The sequence below is a fragment of the Tinamus guttatus genome, unplaced genomic scaffold, assembly GCF_059628265.1.
Source record: "Tinamus guttatus ecotype Peru unplaced genomic scaffold, ASM5962826v1 Tinamus_guttatus_pri_ptg000687l, whole genome shotgun sequence".
Taxonomy (NCBI): Eukaryota; Metazoa; Chordata; class Aves; order Tinamiformes; family Tinamidae; genus Tinamus; species Tinamus guttatus.
In genome coordinates, this window is record NW_028289221.1 from 331,037 (window position 1) to 353,957 (window position 22,921).

Sequence of the window (22,921 nt, forward strand, 5' to 3'; positions counted from 1 at the left end):
TCACAATGGTACAGACAAAATGACTAGGAATTCATAACTGAACAAGTAAATGGTTGTACTCCTTTCTTGGCTTTTATTTTATTTATAAAGTTTTTTTTCTTTTTTTTTTTTTTCACTTTGTCAGTAAAGCATTGACACTATGCCAGTATAAGTTTCTCTAAAATCCTCTTAGCAGAAGCACTTCCCATTAGGATCATGTCTAACTGGGATCCCTGTTCCAGGAGTGGGGAGCCTGGTTTCAATATCCTAACTATCTTTTTGGTTTGCAAACATTACAACTGTACTTGTTATTGTACAGAAATACTGAAGTGTTTAAAGTAAGACTGCATTTTGGGCTTAGACTCCTCCTAACCTTTTTCAGAATACTGCCTAAGAAAATTCAAGCATTATAAGAAAGTACAGATCAGTGGACTAAAGGGACACAAATAAGAATACCTGGCAACCTGGATTAAAAAGTTGGTCCTAAACACTGCATCCCCAATCCTCTCAGCAATGCACTGCTGTAACCTTTTTACCTAGCCTGAAGAATATGATTCCTGTAAACAAAACAAAGTGAAAAAAACAGGTGACATTTCCATCAGCCCAGAGATTCACACACGGCTTTGTATGGCAGGTACAGATACAATAGGCTGCAAAGTCTCAAGAGCAGGAGGGATTAAAGTAGCAGGAGGGGAGGGTGGGAAAGAGGGAAGAAAACTGCTTGCTCCCATCACTACTGGAGTAGACTCTGTAATCACTCTCCCTGGACCATGTGATGAAAGATGCATATGGAAAAAAAAAAAACACTTGTTTTCTAGTTCATTTTAAAAGAAAAAAATATATGGTTGCAATGTTCATTTAGCAAGCAATTACCAGTAAAGCTTCATGAGACACGCAGTGAAATGCTGATGACTGCAGCTCAGACAAGTGCAGGGACCAGGCTTTGCATAGATTATGATGTGGGCTATGTATTTCACAGCTTAATCATCTCTGGCTCTTAAGAAGTAAGTCTTGCACAGCATGAACTGTAAAGTTACACCAACAAAAGTGTTTCTTGGAGTCCTAAACAATATTTAAAAATAATTCTATAAAAAAGCCTTTAATGGGAGCAAGGGATAAATGGAATAGGAGCTCTAACAATATTAACAGGTTTGTGTCAACAGCCAGATTCACCCCAAAGCATAATCAAATAAAGTGACAGTTATGTTATAATCATCATATGTTATAATCATCTCTCTGCATGCTAAGCCTTTGTACTTATGCTGCAAACCTCTGCACCAGATGTAAAATTTGGCTCTTCTTTTCTGCTCTGTACCTGACTTTCACTAGCGTGCGATTTGTTTTCTGTCCGTGTGCAATGTAGCGGGTTAGTGAGGAGAAGCCCAAACTCCAAACCACATATCGCTAACCGCATTCAGCCATGCAACGTTACCTCCTTTGGTAACTCGCATCTCTCATCGAAACTGTTTGCAAGACTGTGGGATAAATGAGCTTGGAAACAGATACTCAGGTGGTTGCTGGCAAGGGCAGACGAAGCATGATCAAGGCATTTGTCTTTAGCTATATGACAATATTTTGCCAATCAAACCCCTGAATGATTCCACCTCCAACATCTTTCTTGTTGCTTTTCGATATTGAAATAAAGCTCCCGTGCTCCACCTCACACTGCTTAACCAGCAGGACTATGAATTACTGTAGCAGGTGGGCCAGTGTGGTTTTAAAAGCAATGTAATACAATCAACTGTACAATATCAGATTTCAAGGAACGCAAAAGACATCTAGACCAGAGGTTGATCCTTAAGCAATCCTAATATTGGCATTAAAGTGTTCAAGATCCCACAGGGACCTTTTTATCTTTTGACCCCAGGTTTTAATTGAAACTTTAAACAAAATATATTACCGATTTAATGCAGCTGAACTGGACTCTGGCCTTTGTAGTCCATGTTGTAATGCCAAGCAAATTAATCTGTGTAACCTTAGTACGTACTTTTTAATTTACATCAAAGAAAAATGACAGAGGGAAAACAAACAGCAAGCCAAGCCTACATAGACTATTGAATAATTATTTTGATTCTAGTTTGAGAGTTTTAATTCTTAGCTTTTCTGTGTTTTTCTTTTTGAGGGGAAAAAAAAAGAAACGAAGATGGAAAGAAAGAGTTTTACTTTTTGGTACAAAGCCAGAGAAACATATGGTTTCCTTAGCTGGGTTGCTGCACACCTGGCAAAATAAATCACAGCGACAGGAGACCAAAATCTACCCTGCAACCTTTCACATGCACAAACTTCCAACATCTGACGCTGGTCTCCTGGCCCTGCCTTTTGTATCAGGAAGCCGGGGGGAAAGGGGGAAAAAAAAAGGCAAAGTCAAAGAGATAGCTTGATTTTTGAGGCCTGATGCTCCATTTTAGTTTAAGGGACCAGTTATTTCTTGGCGTTTTTGAGGCTGAGCATCAGCTGGGCAGGCTGGCACAAGGGAGGAGCGAGCCCCGAGGGCAGCCGGGGTGAAGGGCAGGAGCAGCAAGGGCAGGGAGGGCCGCAGCAAGGGCAGGGAGGGCCGCAGCAAGGGCAGGGAGGGCCGCGTGAGGCACGCGGTGCCGTGAGGCACGCGGTGCCGTGAGGGCTGAGCACCCGCGAGGGCTGGGCCCGACCTGCTCCGCACGGGGAGCCGCCTGCACAGCCGCATGGAAACACCCCGGGAAACTGCAGTGCAACCACACAGCAACTACTGGAAATTAAGGGGCTTCTTTTTCCAAGTCACAGGCTTAAATCTAACGTGGAGCCAAGCAGAGGAACTGCCAGCAACTCCGATTACATCTACCCTGATGACGGCTGCCGCAGATAATCTGCAAACCCTCCCCGGGTTTCACGATAAGCCATAAAGATTTTTCATCCATATGCAGTGAGAGAGAAGGACTCTCCCTTCCCAAACATTCTGGATGCACTTCCCAGGTTCTCCGCTGGAAAGGAGCAGAAATTAAGGATTTGTAGAGCGGGCATCGCTCACAGTTGGGTTCATGAGACAGGACCTGCCTGTTTCAGTTCTTCAGGTCTCTTACTCAAAGGCAAGAAGCAGGCAGACAAGTTTATGTAATGTTGTATATCAAAGAAAGCTATAGCAAACTGGTTTATAAATTTATCTCCGGCATCAAAATAGAAATAAATAATCTAGTTGGCTTCCTGGTGCCCAGGGACACAGCACGAGGCGCAGAGTGGATGCGCTGGCGATAACGGATGCGTCTGCCTTGTTCTCCTGTCACAGCCGATGCAAAGAGATGACTGAAGAGGTGTTTAGGATTTATCTCTCCCAGCTCACAAGCTGGAGCTAGTCATCCCCACCCCTTTTATGGAGGATTATTCATACAATCCACTACAGGTGTCTAAGGCTGGTGTGCTGCGTTGTTCCCGGAGGTATCTTTTTGTTCCATGCTATAACATGACTCTAACTTGTCACTTAACCTATAGACTTCTGCATTTGGGAGAGACTGAACTAATCCAGTCTGTGTAACTGCAGTCACGGAGCTTGTGTAGACACATCCAGGGCAGCCTTAGACAAACCAGCCCGAGCTCTGCTAGTAACAAAGCTGCAGTGGGTTAATCCGAGTCGGTACCTGCCTCCTGGATTGCCTCTGCCCCCACGTAACATCATCTCAGGGACAGGTCCCCGGCGGTTCTGCTTCCTCTGCACTGGCGGCAACCACAACAGCAAACAAAATACAAAAACCTATTGCCAAGTCGTGCTCTACAGAGCTCTCTAATAGCCGGCCGCTTTTTCTAACAGCCTGGAAGGGGCTGAGGTGAACTCGGTTGACCCTAACTTGTTATGCCGCTAGGATATAAGTGAAGTGTCTAAAGGAAACAGGACCCAGAGTATGAGCTAAGCAGCGGAAGAAAGAAATACAGCAGCAGCCAAGGCCGGGCAAAGGACTGAGCTGGTCTTTGTGCTCTCCACGGCTTTGTGTGTTAATAAATGCAAATCCCAGGAACAGGGTGAACTTGGGTTTCACGGACAGTGCTTAAAAAGCAAGCTGAGAAAGGCCTCCTGAACCTAAAAAAAAAAAAAAGTAACCAACGGAAAGAAGAGTAAGAAAGTAAAGAACCTCATAGGTCATAATGATCTAGTCACGGAAGAAGGAGGAGGAGGCGGGTGGCACCTGTTTTGTAATGAAGACCTTTTGTAATGAAGCTGTCTTTGGGCTGGGAACAACCTTGGCTTCCATTTTGTAATCTTGGTGCTTGCAAGGAACGCTTTTCTCTGGCTTATGAAAAATGTTTCTGCTCGCTGTGCAGGGCAAACTTCTGTGGGTTTACGGGAACACAGCCATCCTGCAAAAGTCACTTCAGGACGTCCATAATAAGCAGATGGCTAATTACACAGAGTTATGACCATCGATAAGCCCATTAAATTTGTCAGCAAATACTGGTAAAAGATCCGACAAAACCATAGTTCAGCTAAGACTGTCTGTGAACAAATGCACATACAACAACCAACCTGTGTGTTTCAGGGTGTTTAGCCATTAGCTTTAACCTGATAAAGCTCATCATTTCAGAAGCTACTCTCCATTGAACTATATATACTGTTAAGGGACGGTTTATAGCATTACTACGATTAGATCCTTGATAACTGTGACAATAGAAATATTTAATTTAGGGTTATACAGATTTTAAAACACGTAGCACCAATTAAAACTACAAATTTTAGATTATTTTCATGGGTAAGTACATATATAGGAGCTAATAAAAGCTATATTTTCTAAACAAGCTAGCAGAAAAGTGAATGGCCTCTCCTTACTACAGCTGTGTCAACCACTGCCAACTGCTCTATTATTTTGTGCATCAGGAGAAAATGTTCACATACTTCCCCTTCATCCTAATTGTTTCTATATGCATTTCCTTTTATCCTAATCAAACTATTTCAAAGACATCCTAAAATCCCTTATGTCCTAGACAGGAGATCGCAGAGTCTCCTTGGGAAGAGACTTAGGTCAGTTGCAGAAACAGATGCCCCTTCAGGCAGAATCCTGCTTAAAAAACATCTCTGGAACTGTCATCTTGTTTAACAAATCTGAATAACATGACTAATAATTCATATCATTTTTCCCTGTTGTCTGCTTAATGTCTTTTGTATGAAGATGTGATGAAGACTATAAGGATCTTAATTTAGGATGTAAAAAAGAAAGCCTTCATAGCTACACTAATGGTTCTCACAGTACTCAGGGGATTTTGCTGAAATTTTGAAGAGCAGGTTGGCTGGTCCTGAAAGGACTTTATCACTTTATACATTTCTCTGACACTGTGTTGTGAGTATATGAGAAACTATACTTTGTCACACGCTGAAAAAAAAAAATCAATGAGCTCTGTGGTCCAGCTTGGCATCTTATTTGTTTACACAGTAATTTAACATCCATCATCCAATGCCCACACTAAAATACATTGTTATAATCCAAGCCACTTCTCACTACATTTTCTATGAATGAAATGCATTTTCTTTACTTAGTTTGAAAGATAACTAAATGGGAGAATTTAAAAGAAGCCAAACAACAGCATGAATTGTATACAAGATACTGAATCTGACTTCAAAGGCAGCAAACTCCACTCACCCATGCAATGTAAATGTAAAGGTGTTACACGGGTACTCTTAAAAATAATCATTAACCAACAGTTCAAACGCTTATTGTATCTTATTCAGCACTCCTATTGCTGATACTTAAAATTCTGAACTTAATTTGGCTCACATCTGTTGGAGGCAACTATTTCTGTATTTATTAGTTAATTCATTTGTGACCTAGTTGCCTGGCCAAGCTCTTTTGTTTCACCGGATTTGACTCCCCAGGCATCATTCTGAAACACTAACATTTTACTTACCCATCATGTTGTATAAGCTTTGTGGTGCAAATTGCCTGGGCATTTTCTGTATTGCTTCCTTGTAAACCATAAGGGCATCCTGAAAGAAGACACACAGGTAGGACAAACCATTATTAAAGCACCAATTTCGAAAGCAGCCTTTCACACTGAAATTAAAAATGAAATATCCTTCCCAAATGAATAGCTGCAGAGAGAGAAAAGATCTGCATCATAAATATCACAGGAAGGCCACATTTCACATTTACAGAAATCTCACCCGATTAAGCAAAGCTCATTCACAAGACCAGTTCCCATAAAGCAACTCTTTTGCCAGGTAGAAATAAAAGCAAGCTTTTTTTTTTAACCCCCCCAAAGATTCTTGAATCGATAAATATACATTTTACAGATTAATACCAAGCTGCAGACAGAGATTTTTCAGATGACTAAGCTACAGTAAGTGACCTAAAAATAAAGAATAATTGCCTACCACCAAGGAACAACAAAACATAACCCTCACAACTATTATTTTGCTCCACAGAATGGATGACATAGTGTACAGTCAGGAATAATCAGCTAAAATTGGGTTCCCTTTGTGAATACACTGTTGTTTTGAATTATTTGATAACACTTTAACGACATTCTGCATTTAGGGTGCTTACTAGCTGCTGCGTCATTTTCCCCATCACCCCAGCAAATTGCTGCAGCTTGCAAAGGCTGAAATACAACTGGAAAATCCCAGTGTATGATCTGATCAGGCCTGGGATGGGCTGCAACGACCAGCAGGCGGAAATCTCATTTTCTATTCTGAGAATGGCTCGCGCCTCCCCTGCGACGCGCTGCAGCTCCCCGCTCCGCCGGCCATGCGGGCAGGATGCTGCTGCTCCCGAGGCTTTATGGCTGCACTAACGTCTGCCTCCGCGTTTTAACCAATTAGTAGCTGCTTTGAGACGGAGCCGAGCACAGCAGCAGCTCGCGGAGGATCCCCAGAACTTGTGCGTGCCTAATCCCAAACAGCCCAGTTGAGCTGTTGCGGTCAAGAAGAGCTGTATAAATCAAGACCACGTGTAACTTCTGTGCTGAAGCATGCCTGGCAATGAAAAAAGCAGAATGGCTTTCTTTCAAATGCCAGAAAAGGTCAAAAGCACAAGCAAATGTCCGCTTGTAATCGTTTCAGCAGGGGAATTGGGGGAATCTCAACAGTCTCAATCCCACACTTATGTGGGCCAGGCTGGGTGCAGCATGCAATTATGTTAAAAAAAAATCTAGCCCATTTTAGTACTTGGGTTGAGCTATCACATGCAGCATTATCTGAAAATAGCACACGCTGGAATATTTTTAATCACTGAGGTTTTAAATTGTTCCAACTAGGTCTCACTTTCAGAGACTCAGTGCAGTTATGGTTGCATAACTGCATGTTTTCAGCCAGAGAGAGACCACTCTATTTTGGGTTAAAAAGCCCAAACATTTTACACAGGCTGGACTGCGGCAAGCTATGTCATCATACCAGCCATGGGGACAAACACCAAAAAGAATGAATTAACACACACAAGCTAGTGCTGATTCTGACACCCATACATCACACTGCAAGCTAATTAACAACTTCGCACCTCTTTTTCTTCTGCGCAAAGTGTAGAGAATACTCACCAGGATTTGGTGAAATCTAATCATCTTACACATGCAATGCATTTTGAAAGTCTTGATGAAAGCAATAGATATTATCGTATAAACAGGATATGAGGATTGACAATAGCACAGGCAACTCTGGAGTCTCACCTCATAGTGTCCTTGTTCATGAAAAAGCTTTCCTAAATTATAAAGACAGCTCGTAACAGAGCTTTTATGGGCATGAGGATCTTTCAAATTTTCATCAGGGATCTCTGAGCACTTTAGGAACGTCCTTCTGGCTTCTTCTGTCTTCCCTTGATTCATCAAGATGATACCAGTATTCAAATAGGCAGCTGTGAGGAGGGAAAAAAATTTCAGTGAGGTTCCATTAGGTTTTCGTGATCTTCAATTTGCTTCAAGTAATCCAACTTGGGTTTTCTATAAAACAGTTCAACCACTGTAGGAAAGAAGGATACAGAGTATGTACCATAAAAAACAGAGGCTGGCACTCAGAAACAGAGCCTATAAATTTGGGCAGCCATATCCATGGGCTGCGAAGTTACCTCAGAGAAGAAGCAGCTCAGTTCTTCCCAAGCTGTCAAGTGTTCAGGCACTTGCCTGCCTCCTCCAATCCACCACCCTCAATGCCATAGTAAATGCAGCTTGATAAACATTTACTTTCACTGAAGACTGAGCAATTTCTCCTACTGCTTTCAGAATGGAATATGATCAGTGTTATTAAAACATGCAAGGATTCCTTAAATAAAGTAGTCTATGTAATGCAAATTTGCACAGTTGACATACTTACAAGCTAATGTGGGTCTGCTACCAATTGCCAGTTTATAGTAATGTAATGCTTCTGAAAATCTGCTATTTTCCTGAAGTAGCAATCCTCTGCATAAGGACAAAATTAAAAAAAAAAAAGAAAAAAAAAGAGAGAGAGAGAGAAGGAAGTTACTATAAGAAGGAATTTAAGAATGTTATTTGATGTCCTATCGCTTCAAATAAAAGAGAATAAAAACAAAACTAAGACAATAAGGAAAAATATGCCAATTGGTATCAGAGAAGCAATAAACATCCACATTACTAACAATCCAGTGGGAAAATTGTTTCATCTGAAAAGAGGATAAATTCAAAGATGTCAGATGTATCCATATGGCTTTAACGAGGCAGACGTTAAAATATAGTAGCATCAGCTTCCTTGGAAACAGAGAATCATTTACTCATTTGATAGATTGCAAGGCTATTCTTTTAAAAGCACTTAGAGTGTGCTGGAGCTATTTGTAGCTAACCGTCAATCACATTTAGCCATTTTCTCTTCTTGACTTGAAAGAAACAATCTATTTTGAATGTACAATAAAGGTTGACCAGCTAACACTTCATATGTATTACCTTAACCAGTCGTTGCTGAATAATTTCTCTAAATTATTCACTCTATGGCTATTCCCCTACCGTCCCTCTATTCTTGTTTCTGCTAAGAAGTTTAACTAGCAGAAAAGCTATTAAAAAGGATCTCAGAATTTTTACAGTTCTCAGTTCCATAGTTCATGAGCTTTTAAGACAAGCACCTTTGTGAAACACAAATTAAAATAGCAATCAGTGAATTTCTGTGAGAAATTAGTGGTCTGGATATCATTCACATGAATTCACAGCTGTACGCTTAAATGAATGCCCAAAGCATTACAGTCTTCCCAGAGCTTTAGGGGAGTGAAATGAGCATATGCAATTGTCTTGAAATGTCCAAGATTAAAAAACCCTTAATAATTATCTCTACAGTCTTCAGGCTCCGACCTCATTATCCTTATGATGTCCCTCTTCATTCACCTGTTCAGAAAGTATCTGGAAAAAACAAATGTAATCTTCACCCATAAAAGGAATAGCTACCACAGCTACTCATAATTTCCCCTACCTACATCAATTTTCTCTTCTTCCTCTACATTTTTACCTGATGATAGCTTTTCAACCCACACAGAGGACAGACATTTTTTTCAATCTTTAGTTTCTAATCAGAGAATGCTTTTCCCCTCTGCTTACATGATGCAAAATTAAAAAATATTTCTAAATGAAGCCAGCAGATTTTAGGGGAAGAATGGATTAGGGAGGTTGGCTGAAGAGAAAATAAAATAAAATAAACACTTCCAATTTCCTTTGTTTTCCATGGTTAAAATTTAACAGAAAGGAGAAATATATCCTGTTTTCTTTATATTTGTATGGCTTCTCTACCAACACCAAGTGGCCTCGATCCCATCCAGCAGTTGTGAACTACCCTAGGATTTAGTACCCAGACACTTATAAAATTAGCAGAACTTGCTTTCAGATAGTACTTACAGCAATTTGAGCAAAGACAGAATCACATTCATGATACTTTTTAGCATGGAACCCAGGTTTGTTTTATTTAAACTACAAGCACTGCACTTGCAAGTCTTGCAGGTGGCAAGATGCATAGATTTTCAGGACAGTGGTAACATTTTCTGAATTTTCTAGAACTTTTGCATTTTGTTTACTCAGGAGTTGTAATCTGCAGTTACTCAAAGGAAAAATACTTTCATAATGTCTTGATCCAGTTTTCTATTGATGGGAATGGATTTAACACAAAAATGAGTGGGTTGTATGGTCTAACATTTGTTTCTTGTTTTAAATACTTCTATACAATCTGGGAACAAATATTTTCATATACTGAGAGGAGTAATATGCTAATTGCTCATCTTGAACAAAATAAATTACTTTGGTAAATGTATGACATTTATGTTTTTTGGATTAAAAGTGCATTTATCTATCTTTATTAGCAAATTCATCATCTCTTTTCACTACATGCTCTGGTACTGGCATTCTTGATTAATTACTTGATACTTTCAGGGTATGGTTTCTTTGTTTTTTTTCCCCCCTCCTCCTATTTCTCTTCCAGAAAACTCTTTTTTAAAAAAAGTTGTTAAATTAACAAACTTTCACACACTTACAAGAAGCTACTTGGATGCAAGACTGAATACTGAATTCTAGCACATAATTAAAGCATTTTATTTCTATTTGTCATGAGACTTGGTACAATAACAACAATAATGTGACACATACAACCTAGAAAACCTTGATCAGGAATGAAGCTGCCTATTTTTCTTATGAAATTGGCTCTGATTGACCTCTAGTTTTCCCTGTGGCTTCTGACAATACAAAACTAAATTAGATTTATGAGCCCCAGTTCTAGTTTCAGATTAAACAAAGTCAAGAAAAGGCTTTAAAAATTCAAAAGTGATATTTTTAGCTGAAAACAAATAAAACTTGAGGGTGGGGATCTGTTTTGAGTGATAACTAGCTTGGATGATTGCCAGAGAAGACAGAAAAACATTTATTTAAATAGATAAAAAGTAAAGATCATACAGCTTGCATTAAAGTGGCAAAGCATTCTTGAAACCGTAATGAAGTTAAAAGAGTTTAAAGATTAGATACATTTCCCAAAAGGAAAACAACATCTCCAAGCTCAAGCAAAATGCAGTAATATGAATACGTTTATTGCTACTTTCACCCAACCTTTATCTAATTACATAGAAGATGCAACTAAATCTAAAATCAAACACTTTATAGTTACAGCCAAAATGAATACTTCCTATGAAATTTCTAACTCTCCTTTTTAGCATATGTACTGCAACCACAGTCTCTAATTACGTTATCGCTCACTTATTTCCACTGGAGTACTGCCTCACTCATCATGCAGCAGGAATATAAATGATCAGTCAATATTTACTTGCATCTCCAGTTTCTACAAGTAAAACAACACTTTCTGATAAATCTTTTCTATCTTGCTAAAAAAATAAATCTAATCTCCCCAAGATCAAACGAAAAACTGTTGTTTTCCCCAGAATGAGTTAAAGAAAGTCCACAGACCTCAAGCCCTATATTCTCTATTCCACTGTAGCATCCCATAACACCTAAGCTACCCCCAAGACAAAACAATATCATGCTTATTTTCAGCTATGCATTATACGACACATCCAAGAGGCAAACGCAGCGGTCCGAGACACAGATGAGTTCAACCCTGCCAGGTTGTGCAGGACCTGCTCTGCTGAGACATGGGGGCCTGCAAAGAAAGGGCAGCATGGGGAGGGAGCCTCGGAGCAGAGGAGAAATCTTGCCCGTTAAGCTCCTGCTGCATCAAGGTAGAAGACAGCAAAAGCTGCCTCTGAAAGCAGCCAGATCCGAAAATTATCCACAGTTGTCAAGACAAACACATGGCAAAGGGACGAGCTCAAGGGAGGAGTGTTGGAGAGCAGCATCGCCTTTGGACATGGTTGCAAAGAGGCCAGGAGAACAAATACAGTTAGGAATCAGGTGAGCTTTTGGGATCCTTCCTTGAAGAGTGGAGGGGTCCCACAGAACCAGACACTGTAGAACACCCCTGTCCTCTATAGTCTAAGTTGCACTGACAACTCTTCACCAAGCTTCAACTGGAAGTTTACTTAGCTATTCCTTTCTTCACCATCAGAAGTAGGTGTTCAGTGTGGGTTATTTTAATGCAAAAATGTTTCCTTTTTCATTGCATTTTAGACTCTCATTCACTTTAGACTGGAGGCCAAAGCCATGACAGCAAAGTTAGACAGGTATTCTCTGTCTTATTCTCAAATGCACTGGCTACCTTCCTATTAAGGAATATCAAAGATCTCAATAATACTCTAAAATCACTAAAACTGAAAGGTCCTTATAATAATGCATGATTGGCAAAATTTGAAGCAAAACCTTTCTGGTTTACCAGAAGTTAAGGTAGAAAAATGCCAAATTTCCTTTCCAACAATTCAAGCAGAAATCTGCCAAATTTCCTCTCAAGAAGATTGGCCATGGATGTGCAGAAGTTCCATCAAGCAACTTTGCCATTCTTCTTATTATGCACTATTACATTGAAAATATTAAAAAAAAAAAGTATAAAAAGATATAGCTCAAGGGGCATTTACCATGTTTAACCAATACATACCCACATACATATATGTAGTTCTACTCCATTTCTTTTTAAAGGGGAGGGTTGGTTTTCATCTTCAAGTAATGACATTGTCACTTCCTCTGTTTACAGTAACCTCCCCCCCACCCCAAAAAAAAAAAAAAAAAAAAAAAAAAAAGCCCTGAATGACCAATTTCTAGAGGAAGCAGATGAATGTGAATGTACCTCGGTTGGCTTTCACACCTTGTGAGGACTGTGGGATATTGAAAAGCTAAGCCGATGTGACAGCTATGACTGAAAGATGACTGAATAGGAAGTTTCTCTCATAGGCAGGAGAGGGTCTGTTCCTTCTATGCCATTCCCTTTCTGTTCCCTTTCTCTCTCTCTCTCTTTTTTTTTTCTTTTTTCTTTCTCTTTACATTTCAGAATGATCATTCCTCTTTGGAGGAGGCTGGCAAAGGGGATAAGGAACGGGCAGAAAGAATACAAAAGAAGAGATACAGTGCAATGCATTGAACATCAGCCAGGGGTGGAACAGAGCAATTGGCTTGCATTAAGTACGAATCTCTCCTTTTTAGTTAGAGAAGCACAAAGCCTTCCTTCTCCCTCATGCAAGAGTGAACAAAGGAAAGCACATCCTTGAAACCTGCTTGATATGGCACAGTAAGCTCAAGTGGTAAACTTGGATGAATGCAGAAGATCTTAAAGGCTTCTGGCACTCTTTAATGTTTCCTACTTCCCAGAGGTAAGGCATAAATTAAAAAGTTAATTGAATCATGCAAATTTTGTTCAAGAAATACGTGGTCACATAAGTGGGAAAATGGAAAGCCAGTCAGACAAGCGAATGGCTTCTTTAGCCTAGTAGAACAAGTTCTGTGGAGGAATAATGTTATCTCTTCAGAAATCTGGAGAAGAAAATAAGCTATTTAAACTACAGGGTTCCCAAAGAAACATATAGATTGACATGAATTAGTTTAGGATGAATTAGGAAATCAGGCCTAACTGTCAGAGCAGCAATATTCTGGAATTTCCTTACAACAGAATCTAGCCAATTTTACAGTGCAGCATGACTTGCTTATGAAATGGATAGGAGCTCACTGCTGCTTCACCGAGTGCTTAAAAAGGCTTTCAGGATCCCCCTTTTTTTTTTCCCCCTAATTCAGGAAAGAAGGAAAAAAATCAAAAACATTTTTTTCTTTGTAGCTTGAAATGATGCCCATCGCATCTATAGCTAGGACTGCCTATCCCAATACAAGTGGAGCAGCGCATCCCCTCCAAATGAGTCACCTCCTGAACTCTGCCAACCTTTGCCCACTTTGCTCCACCACCAACTTGAGAAATCTTCCCGTCCTCACTCGCTGCCTTGGTTTTGGCCTCAAGTCACTAAATGGCCCAAAACATATTCTGAGTTTTTGAGCCTGAAGAACAGGCTCAAAATACAAACAGTGGGTAGACAATCTATAACTTTTACTCAAGTTACATACTAATTTCTTCCTGGTGTAGTCCTATTAAAACCAGCTGGCCCACTTAGAGAGCAAATTCCTCAGTGACTAAAGTTGGTATAATTTGACCAAGTATAATATAAAGGAAACATAACTGTCATCAAGGTAAATGCATATCTTACTAAAACACTTCCAGGGCTCTTTCATTACTATTTTGCCACCATCCCTGGCTCCATATACATCCATCCCACTGATTTCAGGCGGGCCTGTCCACAAAGAACTGTATTTACCTAGATGTTGTACTGGACAGCAAGGAAGAAATGGGAGAAAACCCTCTTGCATCCCCACATAGTACCCCTCTAGGCATGTAGGAAGAAAAGGATTTGCCTTGATTGCCTTAAGGCAACTCTTTCATCAGCCAAACTAGGGTGTAGAAAGGTGGGCACGGATGCTGCTGCAGCCTGGTATATAAACAATTAAGTCTTCTCTTTAGTCAAGACTTGTTTTTGTTCTTTTTGTTTGTCTCTTTTCTTGTTTTCTAACAATAAAGCCATTTCACTACTCAATCAGGTGAGTGTTAACTTTTTATGAGAATCCTCAACTTGCTTCCATTAACCAGGAAGTCAGTCACTGAGCACAAAACACGGGCAATGCTTTCCAATAGCACCCTGTTAGCAAACATGTAAATGGCAAATAGATCCTACTCTTTTAATCCATATCAACCCAAGCATAAACCATACAGCAAGCAATAACAGAGAATGACCATTCCCTTGGCAGGACTCATCAGGCAGAGCAATCCATAACCCCGTTAGTAAAAAGAAACAGAAAAACTTAAGCCTTTCAGGGAACAGTAGCAGCTCTATCATTTTCTAATAATTCTACAGAAGCGCTTTCCACATGCAAACAGATTGCTTGCTGAATATAATTCCCATGTTTTTCCCTATGCAACTCAGCTAGTTAGGATTAGCCTCATTTCAGCAATGCACCATCCACCACGCACCAGCACCCCGCGATCGCAGCACGACGTAAACCGCGGCCGCTGGCTTCAGCGCGTGAAACGCCGGCATGCGGTGCAGGGATTGCTTCCACGGGGACGTGCATCCCCAGGTGATTTTATCTCAACGCCCTGGATTATAAAAACTGCTGTGCTCTCGAGGAAGAGGATCCGGCCCCAAGTCATCTCCTCCCACGCGTCGCCCCTGCCTGGGACACGTCCCGCAGGAGCAGCCGCGGGGCCCTGCGCTCGTCGCCTCTCAGAGCTCAGCACGGAGACCCTCGGGCAGCGTTGGAAAGGGCAGAGGGAGAGGGAGGGCCGAGAGAGAGGGGTCACGAGGGGTTTGGCGTGTGTGCATTTCCAGAGCTTTCACCCAGGAGGCAGAGTGCACGTTCGCCTATAAAATACTACTGCAAGCGCAGACTTTGGAGAAATAAAATTTCAGCTGTTGTTGAAGATTTTATTACCTAAAAGAAATCTAAAAACAAAAACAACCCCCCCCCCAAAAAAAAACACCTTTATTTATCGAGGCAATACGCTACGCTTGCCAAAGTAAAACTTATGAAAAGGACCCTTTGAACTCATTCAAGGAAATTAAATTGTTTGAGTAACAGCCTTGTACCCACAGACTAAGATATCTGCAGGGACGAAAAAGCACAAGAGGATTGCTCTGCGGCAGAACTTTATCATTTATGGAGCATAGTATCCTCTGAAACCTCAACATTAGTATCTATTAATTAGTAGCACTTTCAAGATATATTCGATGTTTATATGAGAAAGTGAACATACTTGAACTCTGCTGAAAAATTCAAATTAACATAGATTACTAGTACAGACGGTACAAGAATAAACAGAACTAGACTTAAGCACAAATGAAATTACATATCAACTGCCTTCAGACTGAAAAGTAATTTGACTTTAGGCAGTAATTAGAAGCAACTTGAAACCAAAAAAAACCAGGAGCTTGTGGAAACAGTCATAATGCAACAAAAACTGAACAGTCATAATAAACTAGTTTCTTTTTATCCTACTGAACATTGCCTAGTTTGGGAGAACAAACAACTTTTTCTTCTATAGCTCTTCTTTGGTCCCTTATGTCATTACAATAAAAGGAATTCTCTCTCTCCAAAAAAGTAAGGCATAGGAAGAAGTTTCAGTTTTTGGTGGATTTAACACCCTATAAAATCCAATTTACATCACAGCTTTGAAATTTATTCGTAAAACTGATCTGCAGAACAGTCTCAAGATGACAGAGAAGCTATTTTCGGGGGTGGTGGGGAACAATTACTATTTGTTTTTGAAGTGCAAACTGCCATATTAAAATCATATTTTAAGATATTCTCTATCTATCTACAGTATAAAACAAGTGAAATCTTCCACCTTTTGAGGTTGGGATGAAAAGCAAAACCAGTTTCAGACTATTTTTAAGCAAAAACTTTATTAAAAAATAATCCTCTTGAAAGATGCAAGTTGCATTACAATATATCTTATTTACTGGGTAGTTTGTAGATAACGGGAAGACAGAACTGAAAACAAAACCTTGATGGTAAATTAGAGTTCCTGAAGGTCTGCTCATTTTCTGAAACAATCAGTTCTCTGTAACCTACATGCCTGAAAACTCATTCTATTTAACCTCTTTCTGCACATTAAGTACATTAGCATCTAGTCTCTATTACGTTTGCTCTTCTCTAAAAGTTTAGGAATATATTTATGGTTACGTAATTGTCATGTCCAACAGTATGGGAAATGACATATTCTGAATGAGGCAAAACATTCAAATGTAGATAATAATTGCCCTGAACTCTAAATGTATGCAATTTAAATTGTTCTGAATGTCAAATGTAGAGGCAACAATCAAAGAATGAAAAATCCATTACTGAAAGCAGCCATTCATCTAATCTGCTGTATTTTCTAGATTTTAATGTATCAAAAACAACTGTTAAGCCAACAGTACATTTTAGTGCTTTTATAAGCTTAAGACAGCTTCTTGAAAGAGAAGACAGAGAAATCATCATGTTCTCCTGTTTAGGTAATTTATTCCTGATTATAACTCATGGATAACTGTGAGTTAATCTTTAATAATTTGTTCCCCAGTCAGAGAGCATATTGATTTGTCACTGCAGCATAGGAAGACTGGGCTGGAAGCAGTAATTAATTTATATCAAATATCGCGGTGAAAACATTGAGAAAAAACAAAGAAGAGTACGTAAGGGTAAAATACAGTTAAGGGCTCAAAACCCAATAGGCAGAAATGTTTGGAAGTGTGTTTTCTTTATAAAGTTCTATTAAATGTTCGTTTCAGTATTAAAGGCACATACTAAAAACAGAAACCAAAAACCTAAATCACCTCTTTGTAAGCACATGACAAGATATGTTTTTCCAGAATAGAGCATTACACTATTTTTGTGAAAGGCTCCTACAGAACTGCCTGCCAAGGCTGGACTGAACCTGCAAGGGAGCTCTTCAAGGTTTTGGCTTAAATCTGGGGTCCCATAATATCCAAGTCTACTTCTCTCACCACCTGATTTGCAGGCTGGATATGGAAGTACACAACACAGAGAAATAGAGTCTGCATGATGAAAAAAGAAGAGCTAAAATCATATCACAAATAAATATTAATAAAAAAGTAAGCGTTTTTCATTTTTGTAGAACTTGGTTTTGTGAGCTGTATCTTTTTTTTTTTTTAGAAAGAGGTTTCTATTATATGTAACATGCTAGCAAGGAGATTGAGAATTAGAGATCCTTTTTGCTTATGCATACACATACTATATAAGATATGCTTTAAATACAGTTCTACTTCCTCTAATTTTACATGTATATGTAGGCAACTTCATGCCCTATACAGTTCAGCCCTCACTTCAGTTAAACTCCTCTTACACAAATATGAATTCCAAGAAACTTTCTATTCAATAGAAATATATCATACGTAGGCATATATTTTGTATATCAATGGAAAGCTTATCATTAGCATAAGATTATCAGCTTTTTTTGTGAACAGCAAAAATACTGAAATCTGGTTTCTTTTATATCCCTGTTTTTACCTCCCCACTCCTTTCTGTCTTCCAAACCTAGTATTAACTTCATGTTCCTTTTATGACACTGACTGAGCAAGACACAAAAGGTACTGAGTAGGCAGATGGAAAATAGTTATAATTTTCATCCCCCAAATAAATGACATGTAAAAAATTTAGCAGCATCAATCTAGTCCTACAATCTGAGTTTGGCAGATATTACTTTAAAAGTGACAAGAAAAAGATTCTTAAAAATGGTGCTTTATCTTTATCATGTAACATAGGCTACACTGTGTGTGCATGTTTATGCATATATGCACATACATGTGCATATACATATGTTAATATAAAAAATGTATTATTAAAATAAAATAGCTATATCTATATATATAGTTATATAGATTTCTTTTTTGAACAGATATTCTATCATTAAATTATTCTGAAAAAAAACTGAGAGTTCCCAGTATGTAAGAGGCAAATTAATGAAAAGGCTAACTTTTGCTTTAGAAGTTAATGCAGGCAAGGGGAAATTTAACTTCTAGATACTGTAAGTGGGAGAGCACTTTTAAAAAAATGCTTAAATGTATTTATTTACTTTTTGCATTTTGTTTTGTCTCATAGATATGCTATTGTATTACACAAGGGGTTTTATTTATGTTATTGGACAACGAATGGCAGCCACCTCGCTTTGGCCCTCCACGAATGGAGCAAAAACCAGTGCATCCTACTTGAGGGTGATGAGCCCATAGCACCAGGCTTCCCAGTCAGGTGGGTAATTGCATGGGGAGAAAATAAATCGCTTTTGTGTTTCGCCAGGGTCATACTCACAAGTTGTAGAGCATATCGGCCATGTTGCTGCGGTAGTACAAGGCATTTCTGTAGGCGCTCTCGGCTTCCGAGATCTTGCTCTGGCTCTTGAGAACGTTTCCCAGGTTGCCCCAGGCTGCCAAGAGGAGAGAACGGGATTCAGAAAGAGCAACGGTCCGGTTATACCACACACGGGATCCGAACGGCAGGAAGCGCCGCGGAGAGACCTATCCCACCAAAAAGACCTTTTCAGAGGAAAGGCTGGGGGGGGAATTACTTTTTTTCCCATTATTCTGTAACAGATATAGGAAAGGAAAACCGATATTTTGCTTTATTTCACCTCTTTAAAAAAATCTTCAGAGCTCTGTGTAGGGCTACGGAATCTTCACAGAGCTTTTTTTAAGTCTATCTACCATAAACCACAAGAATTATTCCCAAAATCACCACAACTCTCACTGAAGTATGAAAATTGACAAATGACACAGGGATTGGAAGAACAGCCAGGTAAGTAAGAAGGATTAAAAGCATACCATATGGATATAAACATACTACACAGATCACTAAAATGCGTTTTCTCCTTGGAAAACATGTGGTTCCTTTCCATACCATTTATTATGTTATACAACATGCTTTTATATCCCATCTATAAAGGGCTGGAGGTAAAATATATTTTAAGGTTCCACATGTGTTCCTTTTGCACGGGTTGCTGAGCTGCACAGAACGTGCACTTACAAAAGAAACTGGAACTAGCGTTTTATATAAAACATAGCCCATGTTATTCACCATTTAGGAAGCTAATTTAACTGGCATTATAATTATAGTTTATGTGCATACATGAAAAAACACATCATGCTTATAATACATCAAAGTTGTTTCATAAAACAGCTCTACTTTCACAAGTATTTTTATGAGCAGGAATAATGGAAAGACGATGCACGTCCTTTCCACAAAACATCCAATACGCGGCAAACTGTTCTTCCCTCCAGATGCACAGACCATAAACATTGGCGCAAGCAGCCGCTAAACTCTGCTCAGGCCCATTTTACAGGAGCTTCCACGTAGCCCCTGCAGCACAAACTTTGAGTGTAGTCTTAACATAACACTAATTCCTAGGACAATGATTATTTCAGATCCCGCACATTACTGACAAGCTGCTGAGTTTTGGTCCCAAAGTTCCCCTCCCACAGAGGCAAAAGGAACAGGAAGGGAAGGAAAAAAAAATCCCCCAATACAATACTTTGCTTGCAGACAGAAGCTATCACTTCTGTGAATCATTTCACTGCAGCCTAGTATTTTATATGAATAGAACTCAGTAAATTGACAAGTGTCACAAAAATTCTCCTCGTTCTCTTATGTAATGAAATGAAACTGCTAAAATATTTTCCAATTCACTCGATTTTTACATTCTTTGCTGGCAGAACATGCAAAATTCTGAAATTATCTCCCCCTTTTTTAAAAAATACAGAAGCAAATGCCATCAAACCCCAACTAACGCAACTCTAGCCAGCCTGCCAGCATTATACTTGTAAGAAAAACAAAAATGTTTCTTAAATTATTGGTGAACACATGCCATGATGTTGCTTCTGCAGTACCTGGCCTCTCATTTTCCAGCAGCAGGTGCCTAAGTAGTTTGTAGATATACTTGTTTTCACTCCAATAACCCATAGCAGAGGGTGACATTAATGATCATTTGTAGGATTGGTAACTATTTCCTACTGAAAAGTCATTTGCTTCCCACCAGCTAGAAGATCCATAAATGAAAGTCTGTATAGAAGGATCATTAAGTTCTTATTTTTATCCATGTTACACCAAAAAGCTCTTTTAACATTGTTAGATGTAAAATTTTTCTCCTGTAGACTTCATTTCATGCTGTACAAACTATTATTTAAAGAGTGAAAATACTCTTTAATGCACAGACTCCACTTTACAATTGACAAATTGCTAAGCACCAAGTTTATAATACCAATCAATATCTGCATGTAATCTTACAATCACATTCTAAATTTATCCCATTTAGGCTATTGTATAAATTTGTTAAACTATTTTAATCACTGGCTGTGAACAACCAATTTAATGTGATGTGGTAGAAGAATTACAGTAACGGGAAAAAAAATCCACATAAAACAAGATAATCTCACAATTTGCATTAAAAGTAATATGGAGACCATGGTCTGTTTGCTTCCGTAAGCTATAAAAACCCGGTATAAGCCTTTACATCTATTTATATGCAGAATTAGCTAAATGGATGATATAGTGGCTCTGACTGGACATTTGTGAAGCTCCATGGAACAATTTATAGGGTAAAAGTGCAAGGTTCTGCACATGGGGAGGAATAACCCCAGACACCAGTACAGGCTGGGGACCGACCTTCTGGAGAGCAGCTCTGCAGAGAGACCTGGGTGTCATGGTGGACGACAAGTTGACCATGAGGCAGCAGTGTGCCCTCGTGGCCAAGAAGGCCAATGGAATCCTGAGGTCCGTTAAGAAGAGCGTCTCCAGCAGGTCGAGGGAGGTGATCCTGCCCCTCTACTCAGCCCTGGTGAGGCCGCATCTGGAGTATTGTGTCCAGTTCTGGGCTCCACAGTACAAGAGGGATGTGGAGCTGCTGGAGAGAGTCCAGCGCAGGGCTACAAGGATGATCAGGGGCCTGGAACATCTGCCCTATGAGGAGAGGCTGAGGGAGCTGGGCCTGTTCAGCCTGGAGAAGAGAAGGCTGAGAGGGGACCTAATCAGTGTATATAAATACCTCAAGGGAGGGAGTGCAGAGGACGGTGCCGGTCTCTTTTCAGTGGTGGCCACTGATAGGACTAGAGGAAATGGCCGGAAACTGAAACACCAAAAATTCCACAGGAACTTAAGGAAAAATTTCTTAACAGTGAGGGTGACAGAGCACTGGAACAGGCTGCCCAGAGAGGTTGTGGAGTCTCCTTCTCTGGAGATCTTCAAAACCCGCTTGGACGCAGTCCTGTGCCACGTGCTTTAGGTGACCCTGCGTGTGCAGCGGGTTTGGACTAGATGATCTCTAGAGGTCCCTTCCAACCCTCAGCATTCTATGATTCTATGATTCTATGAAATCCTTACTGTAGAGGTCATGTTCATAACCCTGGAAGTTATGAAGAGTTATTAACTCCAGAAACTTTCGACTGGTGGTCTACAAGGGATATAAAAGAAGATAGTCTAAATGGAAAGAAAGCTACAACAATTTCATAGGGGACTTTCACTGCTTATTTATCTAAGGAAACAGAAAATCCAACAAACACTTGGAGTAAAATTTTGATACACTTAGGACGAGAGGAGGAGAATTTTTAATAGTAACCATATCTCAGGCATCTAATTTTCCAAGCCATACCTCAAGCCAAATTTCTCCTAAAGATGGTAATAATATTGATTCAACTCTATGAGTACTCAGAAACAAAATCATACCTGGTCATGAAGCCACATACACATTTCTATGAAGAAAACACATTCTGTTATCTCCCCAAAAATTTCATCACTCAAATACTTTCCATCTGCGCATGGTGAAAAATTAAAAACGAATATTCTCAAAGGTAAAGAGACCAGGTTAGTATTTCTGAAATTTATAATGGCTAATGAATTTTTATTCCACCTATTTTTTATATATTTTTCAAATAAAATCTGTAATATCTGGAATTAGTATTGCAAAATAGAACATTTAAAAATGTAGAAGATGCTGAAGTGTATATATACCACAATTTAATCTTTAATTACAAAAGTATTTTCTTCCCCCATAGGACAGCCTATTCAGCACAAGAGAATGAAAGCAAGCTGTGAATGAAACGGTTTTGTAATGTTTACTTTTGGCCTGCTGTTTAATTCCCTGTGCACCAACTACTAAACCAAAATAGTCCCAAGTCTTTTAGAAATAATACTCCATCATTGCTTGGAAACAAAGGTAACATTCACATATCACACACACCTAGAAAACAGTCCAGTCAAACCTCACTTCATTATACCATTTTCCATAGATCATATTCAACATGTATAGACATATTGAAAATTAAAATTCCATTTCATATTTTCTTATTTTCTAATCTCTAAGTGTTTGAGAATTCCTATACTAGTTACATGTGTTTGGAAGAAAAAGCACATAATGAATAGCAGGAAAAAATTGTAGTACCACACAGGAAAATAAGCAATTAATTTGTATAACTTCTTTGTAAATATTAAAATAGATCCCTAGTAGACTTTTTAAATGACATTTGCTAGTAAGGCTAGGTCAAGTTCTCAAGTATCTGACTGCTTTCAAAATGAGTGTGACAAACTCCATATTGAAAATTTAGCATGAATAACTTCTAAATTA

General features: G+C 39.3%; 1 protein-coding gene across 1 annotated transcript in view; it reads right to left on the reverse strand.

Moving 5' to 3' along the window:
- Nucleotides 1–22,921, reverse strand: part of LOC104571685 (transmembrane O-mannosyltransferase targeting cadherins 2) — a 134,890-nt gene that overhangs the window by 58,243 nt on the left and 53,726 nt on the right. The window contains exons 5-8 of the mRNA XM_088536638.1: nt 18,622–18,736; nt 8,234–8,319; nt 7,594–7,778; nt 5,842–5,920 (exon numbers count right to left, since the gene is read on the reverse strand). Coding sequence (XP_088392764.1) covers nt 5,842–5,920; nt 7,594–7,778; nt 8,234–8,319; nt 18,622–18,736 — 465 coding nt within the window. The remainder of the gene's footprint in view (nt 1–5,841; nt 5,921–7,593; nt 7,779–8,233; nt 8,320–18,621; nt 18,737–22,921) is intronic.